This window comes from Penicillium atrosanguineum (assembly GCF_028827265.1).
Source record: "Penicillium atrosanguineum strain IBT 20685 chromosome Unknown utg000002l_segment0_segment0, whole genome shotgun sequence".
Taxonomy (NCBI): Eukaryota; Fungi; Ascomycota; class Eurotiomycetes; order Eurotiales; family Aspergillaceae; genus Penicillium; species Penicillium atrosanguineum.
The window spans coordinates 3897071-3910304 of record NW_026623134.1 but is presented as its reverse complement, the minus strand read 5'-3'; the positions used below and the strand labels follow the sequence as shown (position 1 = coordinate 3910304).

Below are 13234 nucleotides of genomic sequence, written 5' to 3'. Positions count from 1 at the left end.
AGCTTTATCAATCAATAGGAAGAAACTAGCGACTGGCACTCCAAGTGGGGAGCCTGAAAGTGGAGGCTGTGATCTTTGTCGCTGTTGGCTGAAACACTACTTTTTTGCTAAACTTCCCCCCTCCCCTTCCCCTCGCTTCATCCAAGTCCTTCGCTCAGGCTCACTGTTCACCCTCGTTCAGAATTCGTTTGTAAGTACCTAAATGATAGACACTGGCTATTTCGTTCATGACGAAGCTTGCTAACTAGCCGCAGTATTTGGCCCACAACTGGGGCTACCCGACCCCAACTGAACCCTTCCGTCTCCACGGCTCATTTGAGCTCTCATTGGAACCCAACATCCCATTCTCCATAGAGAGATAAAGGAGAGAACTTCTGTCACTTCATTCTCTCTATGTCAGCGCATTAAAACCCTCACGATTTCTCCCGTCGCTGACTCCGCATTCCACTCGCTTTTTTTTTTTGGACCCTTCCCCTCAAGCGGCCCGACAGTCGTTACTCGCACTAGCACATAATGGCTGCTCATCTCATACCCGAGCAGCCCATTCCATCGCCTCCTGCAGCTTACCTCCAACCTTCTCCCCCTTTCCCCTCGGATCAGACCATAACTCGGACACCACCTCGTCAGCCCCAGAGCCTGCAAATCACTCGACCTATGCCCGGAGAGTCCAGAGATTCGCCCGTCATCCAGCATTCCCCTCGATCGCCAGTCAAGATTGACCACGGGATGGAGCTACCTCAGGCATCCAGCGCCCGCATTGAGAGTCTACACAACGGCCGTCGAACGCCCCAGATCGAGCTCCCCGAGTTCGCCGTTATGTCCATCGAAGACCCCGCGGAGCCGCAACAGGCATGGAACCCTTCATTCCCGCCGCGACGGGACTCGAATCAAACCCCACATTATGTTCACCAGCACCCCTATGGCCACACGCCTGCTAGCAGCGGCTCTTGGTCTGTCGTGGACAACCAGCTCAAAGACGAGACCAATGCCAACCCTAAAAAGAGTGCGTCGTCGCTGGAACGTGAGATGGAAAGCCACAATAGCTCTTCCCACGGCAGCTTGGAGAGCTTCACTCAGACCTCCGATAGCTATGAACCTCTTCCATATCATCACCAGCACCTTGAAAACCAACAGGCTGCTCGAGCGTCCAAATTGGGAGTGAGCCCGGCGGATAATCCCTCTGCTTCAACGGGAAACCTGGCTGTGAGAAAACCTCGTCTTTCTCGGCCACTGTCACAGTACTCCTCAGGCGGTTCTGATGTAGGTGGTGGAAATCACCGACGCAATCTATCAGCATCTCCATACTTGCATGCTCAATCTCCTTCACGAAATTCTGCATCTCCCGATCCTCGCCCTCTCTCTGTCCTCAATCTCTTAAATACATCTTACCCCCAGCCCGGTCCAGCCGTTACCTCATTCGACAACTCACGTCTCCAATCGTCTGTTGGTAACAGCGCATCATTGTTAAGCCACAAACAGACCTTCGAGATGTACCTGGCGAACGTCAAGAAAACAGATGAACCAGCCGTGCAGTACGAATTTGCCGTCTTTATGATCAACTCCATGCGCGAAATGCCAAGCGTCGACTTGGAAGACTCGAGCTCAATTACCCGCCAAAGACTCTCTCGCGAAGCCAAGTCCATTCTCCAACGCCTCTCCGACCGCAGCTACCCATTCGCGCAATACTATCTCGCAGACGGCTATGCATCTGGGCTATTCAACAAAGACAAAGAAGACTACGATCGTGCATTCCCGATGTTCCTTGCCGCTAGCAAACACGGTCATGTCGAAGCTTGCTACCGCACTGCACTGTGCTACGAGTTCGGGTGGGGCTGCCGAAGGGACGGCGGGCGCGCTGTTCAATTTTACCGCCAAGCCGCGTCTAAGAACCATCCAGGTGCGATGCTTCGCATGGCCAAGGCGTGTTTAGCGGGCGACATGGGTTTAGGAAAGAGATACCGTGAAGGTATCAATTGGATGAAGCGGGCGACCGAGTCATCTGACGCTCAATACAACTCCGCGCCGTATGAACTTGGCGTGATGCATGAAACAGGCTTTGGCGACGACGTGTTCCCCGATGCATCCTACGCCGTGCAACTGTTCACAAAATCAGCCGAACTTGGCCACGCCGAGGCAAACTACCGAATGGGCGATGCCTACGAGCACGGGAAGCTCAACTGTCCCCGTGATCCTGCTCTGAGCATTCACTTCTACACCAGTGCCGCGCAAAACGGGCATCCCTTGGCAATGATGGCCCTCTGCGCATGGTACCTCGTCGGAGCCGAACCAGTCCTCGAGAAAGACGAGAACGAAGCCTACGAATGGGCCGTACGCGCTGCTGCCACAGGTCCGTTCCACCGCTCTCAAAAATCTCACTCCAGCTAACCCTCTTTACCACAGGCCTCGCAAAAGCTCAATACGCTGTCGGCTACTTCACAGAAATGGGAATCGGCTGCCGCCGCGACACTCTCGAAGCCAACGTCTGGTACGTCAAAGCCGCCGACCAAGACGACGTACGCGCCAAGCACCGCATCGCAACCATCCGAGCCGCAGCAGACGGCGCAAACCCGACCCCCCCCAATCAAAAACAACGGCCGTCTTAAGAGGTCGGAACCCAAGAGCCAAGGTACATCCTATCTATCCGTTCCTCGAATTCACAACCTAGACCAAAACTAATATGACCAAGAATCTGAAAAACCTAAGCCAAAGCGCTTCGTTATTTTTTGAAAACTTCATTCGTCCCACCTTCACATCTACAGCTCCTTGATCGCTGTGAGAACTTCAAAATAACCTTCTCTCAACGCAATGATATCCCCACCATGTCACTATCACGACCAGCATCACCATCTCATCCGGTTGATCTACTCGATTCACTCCCCGAAGATCAAGCTCCAATCCTACGCGCTGATATTCCTACTTTCTCTATCCTGCATAATCCTTCATTATACTCATATTCATAATCACGGTTGCATGTCCCGCTCGGCCTGGTAGTCCGCCATCTCTGAGCGACCAATGTTTGTGTATAGCGCTCCTTTACTCGCATTGATTTTTCGAATCTGGCAGAGTTCTGCGAGGTTCCTAGCGATGGAACTAGGCGTTCTTAATGAGTAAATGAAAATTTCGTTTCTCTGGGTTAGACCTTCGATTGTAAATTTACTCAACGGGTTGTCGTTGTTAGCCATACATGGGTGCACACGGGCTCATCTCTTTGATTCACTGGTCATGAGCGCAAAGCGTCCGAGGAGCTGAAGACCATGATCACTGGAAGAAAGCTATGACACACTTCCAACCGTTCAGGTCCGTCGCTATGCACGCACGTAAGGTCCTATGAAATACTCAGTTGTCGAAATACAGTTGCGGACAAATCTCCGCCTTCCCCGCATGCCAGCACGAAGGGTGCCACCCTGAATTACGCCCTAGATTGTTCACAAATCCCAAAACTAGCCTCATACAAGTGACCTACGGATTCAAGTGCGATCTGAAATTTTGGAACAAGCAGAAAGCCTTGAGATAAGTCTCGTGCTCAGAACATAAAGGAAGATATACACAATGGCTTGCAATATGGTCCTGAGCGCAGCAAAATATACATATCCCAGTGAAACATCCCGTCACGCCGCAACCATCCTCGGATTCCCATCAACACACTCCATCGCCTCGGAATATTACGAAACCGCATGCTTCGAAATCGCCAGCCTGGCATGTGCCATATCTGAGTTCGAGCCAGTCAGATTATATACGCGCACCGAGGATATCTCTAAAGCTCAATCGAAAATCAAAGAAGCCGACACCAAGTACACAAGCAACGCGGCAAACATATCAATTGTTCCATTTCCCACCAACCACCTCTGGACCCGAGACACAGGTCCCGTATACGTGTATAGCGGTGAAGGAGCCCACAAAGCCCGTTACGCTATAAACTTCCGCTTCAGCGAATGGGGAAGAAAAGACAACATTGGTGACGATGATCGGGCCACGGATGGTCTTGAATGGCCTGTTATGAACCAAGAGCAGCTTCAAGAGAATGCAAGTTTCGCGAGCAGAGTCATTGAGTCAGATACCTCCCCGTCACCAGTGAATCTGGTCGAGTCGAAGATCTGTCTTGAGGGCGGTGCACTCGTTGTGGATGGCGAGGGTACCCTTCTCGCAACGGAAAGCAGCATCTTGAATGAAAACCGCAACCCAGGCCTCTCTCGCGCCGAAGTAGAGGATGAGCTGCGCCGTTTGTTAGGCGTTCAGAAGATCATCTGGTTTCCAGGACGGAGGGGTCTGGATGTCACAGACGTGCACGCCGACGCTGAAGTCATCTTCATGAGACCTGGAGTCATTGCACTTTCGAGACCACATTCAAGCGCGCCGAAGCCTTGGCAGGAAGTCTATGAGGAGATTCGGGACATTTTGAATGAAAATGTTGATGCGAGAGGTCGGCGATTTGAGGTTCATATAGTTGATGAGCCGGACCCGAAGGTTTTCGGGGAGTTGGCCTATGATGAGCCGGCGACTAATTATGTCAATTGCTATTTTGTTAATGGAGGGCTTATTCTTCCGCAGTTTGGCGATGAGCGGCGGGATCGCGAGGCACTGGATACGTTCCGGGGGTTGTGTCCTGATCGTGTAGTGAGACCCGTTCTTGTCCGTGGGCTGCCGTTGGCGGGAGGTGTAATTCATTGTTCTACGCAGCCTGTTCTTGCTCTTGATGAGCATTAGGAGTGGGCTCAAGTCCGATAGTGAGGTCTCAGTGGTGTTGGATCCCTAAGATTAGCTGGGCATAGTGCAGTACATAGGGGCTATCAACCTCGGGCGTTGCGTCACACAGGGTACCTTGGCTATTCCGCGGCATAATTCACATCAAGTGCTAATGAATGATATTGATGAACTACCGTCTGAAAGCTTCCAAACAGGAACTGAACTGCCCCACAGGAGCTTCTGCCTGGAAGTCTCCACTTGGTGCTTTGTTGCCTTGCGCTACTCAGGCAGCAGCCCCCAATTTGGCCTGCATCCTCAGGCCGAAATAGAATGTATTCATTCAAAAGCCATCCTTTTCTCCTTCTGTTCCATTCGCTCTTCAGCTGTCTTCAACGCTCTTATCCCTACTCTCATATCCGTCTCTCTTTGTGACATGGTTACATTGAAGCCGCATTTATCCTCAATACCCTCTGACCTATCCTCGAATCCCGCTTTTGTTTACACACAACACCACACGGTCTCGTCCGTCCGACTTTGTGTTTAATCTATCGAATTTCAGCGCCATGGCTTCGCGGAATTTCAAGAAAACTGTTATCGCCGTCAGCGGAACTTTTCCCGGCTACAAGCATGGTCAGTTCCCTCTCACTCCAACCGCGGAGGAATTGACCCCACACGGTCGATCGCCCGCACGTGGATATCGAGATGACACTGACACCTGTCCTGCAGCTGATCTGAAGAACTTCGTGGAAGACCAGAAAGCTACATTCTCGACTTCTGTTTCTGAGTCATGCACTCACCTAATTACCACTCCAAAGGACGTGGAAAAGAACACCACGAAATGTGAGTTGGGCCCATGTCAACACTCTGAGTCTTGGCATTGACCAAATATCAGACAGGGCTGCCTGTGAGATTCAGTCTTGCCAAATTGTTTCTCTCGACTGGTTGCTCGATTCCCTTGAGGCAAAGAAGCCACTCGCCGAGGAAAAATACATCCTGGGCTCTGGCTCTGGTCAAAACGGACTCGACCAGGACGTGCCAGAGGATTCCGAGGACACGAAGACTACTACTCAAAAAGGCACAACGAAGGGCACTCAGCGTGATACAGCTGCCGTTACTTCCAAGCTCGGCGTAAAAAGCAACTCCTCGACTGATGCCAAGACAGACGCGAAGGAGAACGCCCAGGCCTCCGGCAAGAAGCGCGGCTCCGCACTGCTTGATGGTATGGAGGAAGATGCAAGCAAAAAGTCCAAGGATGCTCAGAAGGCTGGTTTCAAGAACCTTAACATCCCTGTTGATGAAGGTTTTCTTCGGGAAGAAGTTAAACACAAAGGTGATTTGACCCTTTTCCCGTTACCATTTGTTCATCAGTCTGACTGATACACAATATTCAGGCCCCGAAGTGTACATCGATGACACAAACCTGATTTGGGATGCCACCTTGAATCAGACTGTGGCCGCTCAGAACAATAACAAGTTCTACATCATCCAGCTGCTTTCCGTCTCCGGCGGTAAGAATCACTTCACCTGGACCCGATGGGGCCGTGTTGGTGAGTATGGACAGCATGCCTGTCTGGGAAGTGGTAGTCTGGATGAAGCGATCGGTCACTTCATGAAGAAGTTCAAGGACAAGTCGGGTCTGAACTGGGAGAACCGACTGGATACCCCAAAGGCAAAGAAGTACACCTTCATCGAGCGCAATTACGAAGAGGATGACGAGGAGGAGGAAGATGTGATCAAGAAAGAAGAAGGCGATGATACCAAACCGGAGATTAAGAGTGCTCTATCTAAGCCCCTGCAGAACCTCATGAGCTTCATCTTCAACAGCGATCACATCAACTCGGCCCTGGCGTCCATGTCATACGACGCGAAGAAGTTACCATTGGGAAAATTGTCAGACCGGACGCTCAAGAATGGATTTACAATCCTGAAGGAACTGTCTGAGCTCATCGCGGATCCGAACCTGGCAGGCTCCAACTACGAGACTGATTACGCGACTGCGACAGAGCACCTCAGCAACCAGTACTTCACAACCATCCCGCACGTTTTTGGTCGAAATCGGCCCCCCGTCATCAACTCGGACGCCCAGATTAAGAAGGAAGTTGAGCTTTTGGAAGCTTTGACCGATATGGATGTCGCAAATGAAATCATGAAAGTTTCCCGAGAGGCTGAGGAGATCAACCAACTTGATCAACAATTCCAGAGCCTCGGAATGGAAGAAATGGCCAGGCTTGACCACAAGTCGAGTGAGTTCGATGAGCTGTCCAATTATCTGTCAAATTCGCGCGGCGAAACACATCATCTTCGCTACGAGGTCATCGATATCTTCCGCATCGAGAGACGGGGTGAAAATGATCGCTTCAACTCATCTGTCCATGCAAATATCAAAAACAGTGACCGCCGACTTCTCTGGCACGGCTCCCGGAGTACGAACTTTGGTGGAATCCTCAGCCAGGGTCTTCGCATTGCCCCACCTGAAGCTCCCGTGAATGGCTACATGTTCGGCAAGGGCGTGTATCTCGCAGACACGTCCAGCAAGTCTGCCAACTACTGTTGCCCCTATAGCAGTGGAAATATGGGTTTGCTTCTTCTTTGTGATGCTGAGCTCGGAGACCCAATGCTAGAGCTGATTAGCAGTGATTACAATGCGGGTGAGAACGCCGCCAAGGAAGGCAAGGTTGCCACTCTTGGTCAAGGCCGGAGCATCCCTGCGGGGTGGAAGGATGCAGGTTGTCTGAACCCGGCTCTGCAGGGTGTCAAGATACCGGATGTCAGCACCGGTACCGCGGAGAGGAAAAACGGGGCCTGGCTCCAGTACAACGAGTACATCGTCTATGATGTAGCTCAAATTCGCCAGCGATACTTGTTTTATGTTCATATGCGATGATCTGTCTCTTGTTCTTATCCTACAGCATCTTCGTGGAGTTTTTGTTTATAGATGGGCACTGCGACGGAGTCTGTTTTAAAAAGGAGGGATCTACCCATGCTCCAAGGTTATAACTGAAGACATCGATAGTTATTTCAAATATTTCAATTTTGTATCAATCAAGAATTCAAGCAAAATCCCCTTCGTTTTGAAGTGAATTCCTCCGTACAACATGCAGCTCACAGCCTTTTGCCTATCCACACAAAACCTCCAACTTCCCACCATCAACCCACCAGTGGACATGGTTCCTATCCCCAAGTCTTCCTAAATCTTCATCCCCAAATCACGCCCTACAATTCTCCTCCGACAGCACAGCCTCATACTCCAAATCCTCCTTAATCATCCTCGCCTCGGCGCCCTTCTCCTTACAAAAATCCCCAAACCCATCCCCCTTATCCGGCACAACACAATAAGCTTTCGAAGAACACCACCTCCCCGAAGCAGCCTCACAAACTTCAATGTTATCCTTGAATACAGTGTCCTTGCAGTTCCAGATGGAGTACTTGATCTCGTGGTCTGCTTGGATGGTACATGCAAAGTAAATGGTGCCGTTGGATGACATTGGGTGAAAATCGCCGTCTTTACACGTCATTGAGCATTGGTTGTTGCTGCCACATTCTTGGTTCGCTTTTAGATAGGCGGACTTGGTGCTGTTTGTCGTACTGGTGCTGTTGGTGAAGGGGATTGCGTAGGTGAGGGTTAACAGAGGGAGGAGGTGAAGGAGTTGGAGATGCATCTTTTCTAGACGGATATTAAGATTGAGGAGCTCGCAAGGGAAGGGAAGTCTCGGACCTGTTGAGTCGGGCTTTGTATTGCTTTATGATATATGCTTGTATGCTGATAAGTTGTGGTTCCGTAGCTTCGGTAGTCAGTCGGGTTTTATACTCTGACACGCTCATTGCAATGACGAAATGCAAATCACTCCTTTAGAAATCTGGGGTATGGAGAACAGTCAATGGCACCCCAGACTACTATATCCGCTCCTATTGGCTCTAGCCCGCAGAGCCATCATTCCAGGGGGTTGGTCTGCAGATCTATTCTGGCAACGATTCTGTATGGACAGAATGCTCGATGCCTAGAGGTGGTAAGCGTTTTTTTAATCTAGGGCTGAAACGCGATTATGCGCGGACCTGAAGCCGCGAGCTCAAATTGCCAAGCCTTGTGCAGTGTTTGGTTCACGTATTAGCTGGATCAAGGGGTTCATAGGGGTTACCTGATCCCCCGAAGTATGCACCGTTGGAAGGTGCTTGAAGATACCCTGTATGACATCATTGCGTAGCAAGACTTAGGTTCAAGTGGTATGGGAATGTAATTTGCGAGAGCTCACATTGCCTCCTCCAGTAATATTATAAAAGTGATCGTTTTACAAACTCAACCCGGTTATCTCACCCTATTTCTCATCACATGTTTGAGTTTTAGCTACAGATGCTCATAGTAATCATATAAGCACATACGACCATAGGGTGTGGAAAATAGGGAGGCTTCCCGTCTGCTTAGCCGTACTTATGCCGCTACTTCTGTATAGCCAATTCTCGAAGAGCGCTTAAGTTCCCTATCTTTCTCAAACAGCGACGGAAACTGATTAAGGGTAAATTTAGCTAACATAGGTAGAAAGGCTAGAGAAAGGGGTAAGAGAGGTAACAACGGGGTAGAATTCTTACTGTCAGCCGCAGAGGAAGGCGATACCACGAGGGCTTTGTGGCGGTGTCTATCTCGGGCCGTGGACTGTCCGAATAAGAGTCTGAACAACCGCTGCTTGGTATTTGTGTTTATGCCTAGCTCGGACACAATAGAAGAAAAAGATACATTGCTAGAAGGCAAAAATAAACACGATTCGAAACAAAGCACCCGGCTCTGGGTCAGCGGCAATGGCATTTCGGATGAAAGAATAGAACATCAACAAATAACAGCTGGGAAAATCAATGCAGTAAGCTGTGAAGTGCTATTTATCGACAGAAAATGAGAGACTTATCCGGAGAATGGTAAAGCAGCAACATGATAGTGGGCAACTCCAGGATCTATCAGATCTGTTTGCAGGGAACCTCGCCCCACTCCGACCGGACCCACTCCGAGACCCGAAAGACTTTGGTCCGATACCTTGAACACAAACGATCTCACGGGTCCGAAAGCTTTCCCGTAAGCCCATGTGTAATAATATATAAGAGTAGCTATGCTCTACATCTCCAGTAGCTCAGCCCATCGCGCGACACACCCTTCAGAATTCCAACTAAAAGCCCGAGAGTCATCCTTTGAATTTAACTGCAATCACTCTACCAATGTCTTCATCAGAGCTACCTTCCTACTGGGAGCAAGGCGAACCCGAGGCTTCCTCAAACGATTCCCAAGAAAATCTTCCAGCATACTCTGAATGTACAACCGCCCGCACAGTGCCAATTTCGTCCGGTCAATCATCATCCCCAACGTTACCCAGCATTAAATCAGCCATCTGGTCCTTCATAAAAGGTAAGCTTCGCTTCGTCCTCATAACCCACCATAAGATAGCTGTCCGCTGACTTCATCGGTAGGCGATGTGTATAAGCACCATCCAGCCTTCACACAAGAGAGATACCTCGACGCGATGATGAAGGGTCAGAGAACGAATAATTGATCAAGGGATCGATTAGCTTCGGGTGAAGATATTATGCGGTCTTCGGCATTCAACCATCCTTGTCCGTAAAATAGGCCCCTGAATCGGACCCCGAAACCGGACCCTGAAACCCCTAAAACACAGAAAAACTAAACAAGTTCAGCAACTCCATTCCAAATGCCCTGGATGTGGACAGAGCGGATGCTCACCAAACTGTGGCAAACATGAAGAAGCAATGATTGAGATCCTGAACCTGATGATCACTTTGTATTTAAGATAGTACTCTTGTTAAGCTTCCTGAGATTGTATTTACATTTGAATTCGATGAGTTGCCAATCCAAAGATTTCCCCTTTCCTAGTAGTAGCAACAGTAGTAGTTTTCATATACCCATTGGCCTCCGCAACCCATAAGTAGGGAAACCATGTATGAAAATCTGCTTATGACAAGATGGGAAATTCGAAGTCAATACTCAATTGAGGGGTTGCTTATGCTACTATAAAATGTTTAGATTCGGTATAAGTATTGTTGCAGGAGAGCGATTTCTTAAACCCAGCGCCGGTGGCTGTGGCTTGAGGGGAGATGAATAAAAGTCAGTCCAGTACTGCTGGCCATGAATGTATATTGACAGGTCTAGGTCGGGCTCGTTGCCATTTCTAACATTGAACGCGATAAAGGTGAAGTACCTGTTAATTTGAGGTTTATACTATCTTACTCATGGAAAATCTAGAGTCGGAATGCTTGACTCTAGCCACGGGTCTCCTTGTAAGCCTAATGAGTCGAGCCACGCCATCCACTCGGGATCTTGGGCAACTACATTGGAGATCTCGGGGCTCATAGAACCAATTTGCTCGTGATGATGCTCGTGTTGACGCACCATCAGCTCTTCAGACCTGTTCCTCTGAGTAGGCTCGGTCCGGTTTAGGATAGAATCAAGGCTTTTGGAAAAGATCGACTGGGCTTGTTTGCAGATTTGATAGTTACTCTGCCCAGATTCTGTCCATAAGTCGCAGCATGAGATCAAAACGCTGATATCTTGGATTATGCCGCTTCGATTGATAGATAGTTGCTCAGCAGGATGTTGATTTTGTCGCAGAAGCTCCAAGACCAGAACGCTTGCGCAAGGCATAGCATAGAAAACTAGCTGCGATATGTGTAAGTATTCAAAGCTTGAGTTGATTTGAGTCTTTCTGAAATCCCGCCACTTACAATCCATTCGATGTCTGCCCTATGACTGTGCAGTAGATCCCTTTTCCGCGTTGTTAGGAGGACAATATTGACAATCTCGTGTGCAGTTAATATCAGCCGTTCGCGATTGATTTCGCTGGAGCTGGCAAGCAGAGTGTGTAGAAGGAACTCTGTGTAAAGATATTCCAGTCGCAGGCCCAGTAGGATCATGGCAGTTTTAGTTTGACTTGCCCACTGTTGCGCTGCATCGTATTTCATATGTGATGGAAATGACTGCCAGGTCGACTTTAATTTTCGTAAGATGCATCTGAAGCTAGCGTAAATATGGATTCGATGGAGAGTGATTGCAATACTTACTCAGCCTTTGCCTCAAGGTCTGGCGCTGCAGGCCCTAGTTTCAGCTCTAGGGCCTCTTCACGAATCATACACAACATCAGTGATCCCCGCTGGCCGGAAACCGAATGTATGACCTTATCTTTACTCCAGCCATCTGCACCTAAGTTCTCACGAGCTCTCAGGAGCGTTTCTGCTGTACCCATAATAGCAGAGTCTGCTAGATCAAGGGGCAAATCGATCACGCAAAAGTGGCGACTAAGACGAACAGGTCTATAGCCACTGCACTGTCAGCAAATGTTATATGGAATTTGAGCTCAAGGATAAGGTCTTACCGCGACGTGAAACTGGCGCACACCTTGTCATGATCATGTGCCCAAGCGATCGCTCTTTTCCGAATCTCGGCCAGATATAATGGCATATCAGGATCGTTCTGGACACCTCTATGGAAACCCAAGGCAAAAAAGACGGATGACATGCTACCTACGAGCCGTAACACATGGTAGGAGTCGTCACCAAAGCACCATGTGGCGAACAGGATAGTTAGCATTAAGAACCATAACGTAAGATCGTTAGTAGCGCCAAGATGGTCGCAAACCGATTCGCACTGGATGCAAGCTCGAAAAGCCCTTTGCATTAATGTTTTGCGATCCGATTTCCATGTTTCATGGGCAGCCAAGCTGAATGACTTGTCATGTTCTCCACCAAGGTAAATTCCGATTTGGGCACAGTATATGCCAATCATCTCCCAGCGTAAAGCCTGCGTAGAGAATGCTGATTCCAACGCGCCAGCAGCTGCATCGGGAGGAAAGACAGGGGGCGAAGAGGTTCGCTCGAATATCGCTTGGGATATCGATTCCAGGTTTAGGGCAGAGCGATCTCTTAACAAACTTCGTATGCTATTGTTCGTTGCGTTCCACGCAGCCTGGATAAGAGGTCCATGAACACATAACTCGGTCTCAAGAATCGAGAAGCTTTCAAAGGGTTCACCAAGTTCGATGACAAGTTCCAGGATATTATTCAATAGTTTTGCTCCTTCAAAAATTGTTTGTTGATCCGGTAGAGAAGGCTGAGGTAGGGCTACACCAGTCCTCGTCAGTGATGTATACGAGCGGTGCGGGTGGGGAGTATTTGCGTCCGCAAAGGACATCAAGTTCCTGTTCATATTGATGAGTTCGTAAGGGCGAGAGCCTTCTGTCGGAGGGGTTGAGACTGTTGCGATAGACCTGGGAACGTGCTGTTGGTGGCGCATCTCCCTGTCACTTTGGGGCGTGAGCTGTTTCGCCATCGGGGCTGGGTGGTAATGGCATTGCTGCTCCGACAGGCGGCGGCGGGCACACCTCCCACAAACTGGTCGACCATGATCGCATCGGAGTTTGGACCTGCGGCATGGCTCACACGAGGAAAGCTGGCCGTTGCGTCGGACCCTGTCGGTCATTTTGAATCGCCCTATGAAAGTGTGAAGAAGTGTGAAGAAATAGGTACAAAGAAAGTCGGACTTGCGAGGTCCGAGTGGTGGCTC

General features: G+C 49.5%; 5 protein-coding genes across 5 annotated transcripts; 3 read left to right on the top strand and 2 right to left on the bottom strand.

Moving 5' to 3' along the window:
- Positions 1 to 513: 513 nt before the first annotated feature.
- Positions 514 to 2603, top strand: chs3 (putative chitin synthase activator (Chs3); the record flags this gene model as incomplete). The annotated part of the gene is made up of 2 exons (XM_056883295.1): positions 514 to 2347; positions 2401 to 2603. 2 exons carry the CDS (start codon positions 514 to 516, stop codon positions 2601 to 2603), a joined length of 2037 nt encoding a protein of 678 aa, XP_056745136.1.
- Positions 2604 to 3561: 958 nt separating this feature from the next.
- On the top strand, positions 3562 to 4704 carry N7443_003238 (agmatine deiminase family protein; the record flags this gene model as incomplete). Its single annotated transcript, XM_056883294.1, has 1 exon — positions 3562 to 4704. One exon carries the CDS (start codon positions 3562 to 3564, stop codon positions 4702 to 4704), a length of 1143 nt encoding a protein of 380 aa, XP_056745135.1.
- Positions 4705 to 5246: 542 nt separating this feature from the next.
- N7443_003237 (putative poly(ADP)-ribose polymerase PARP) lies at positions 5247 to 7567 on the top strand (the record flags this gene model as incomplete). The annotated part of the gene is made up of 3 exons (XM_056883293.1): positions 5247 to 5523; positions 5576 to 6013; positions 6075 to 7567. The coding sequence occupies 3 exons, from the start codon at positions 5247 to 5249 to the stop codon at positions 7565 to 7567; spliced, it is 2208 nt and encodes a 735-aa protein (XP_056745134.1).
- A 322-nt stretch (positions 7568 to 7889) lies between these two features.
- Positions 7890 to 8342, bottom strand: N7443_003236 (uncharacterized protein; the record flags this gene model as incomplete). The annotated part of the gene is made up of 1 exon (XM_056883292.1): positions 7890 to 8342. One exon carries the CDS (start codon positions 8340 to 8342, stop codon positions 7890 to 7892), a length of 453 nt encoding a protein of 150 aa, XP_056745133.1.
- A 2564-nt stretch (positions 8343 to 10906) lies between these two features.
- On the bottom strand, positions 10907 to 13150 carry N7443_003235 (uncharacterized protein; the record flags this gene model as incomplete). The annotated part of the gene is made up of 4 exons (XM_056883291.1): positions 10907 to 11335; positions 11401 to 11686; positions 11737 to 11985; positions 12048 to 13150. The coding sequence occupies 4 exons, from the start codon at positions 13148 to 13150 to the stop codon at positions 10907 to 10909; spliced, it is 2067 nt and encodes a 688-aa protein (XP_056745132.1).
- Between the last annotated feature and the right edge of the window lie 84 nt (positions 13151 to 13234).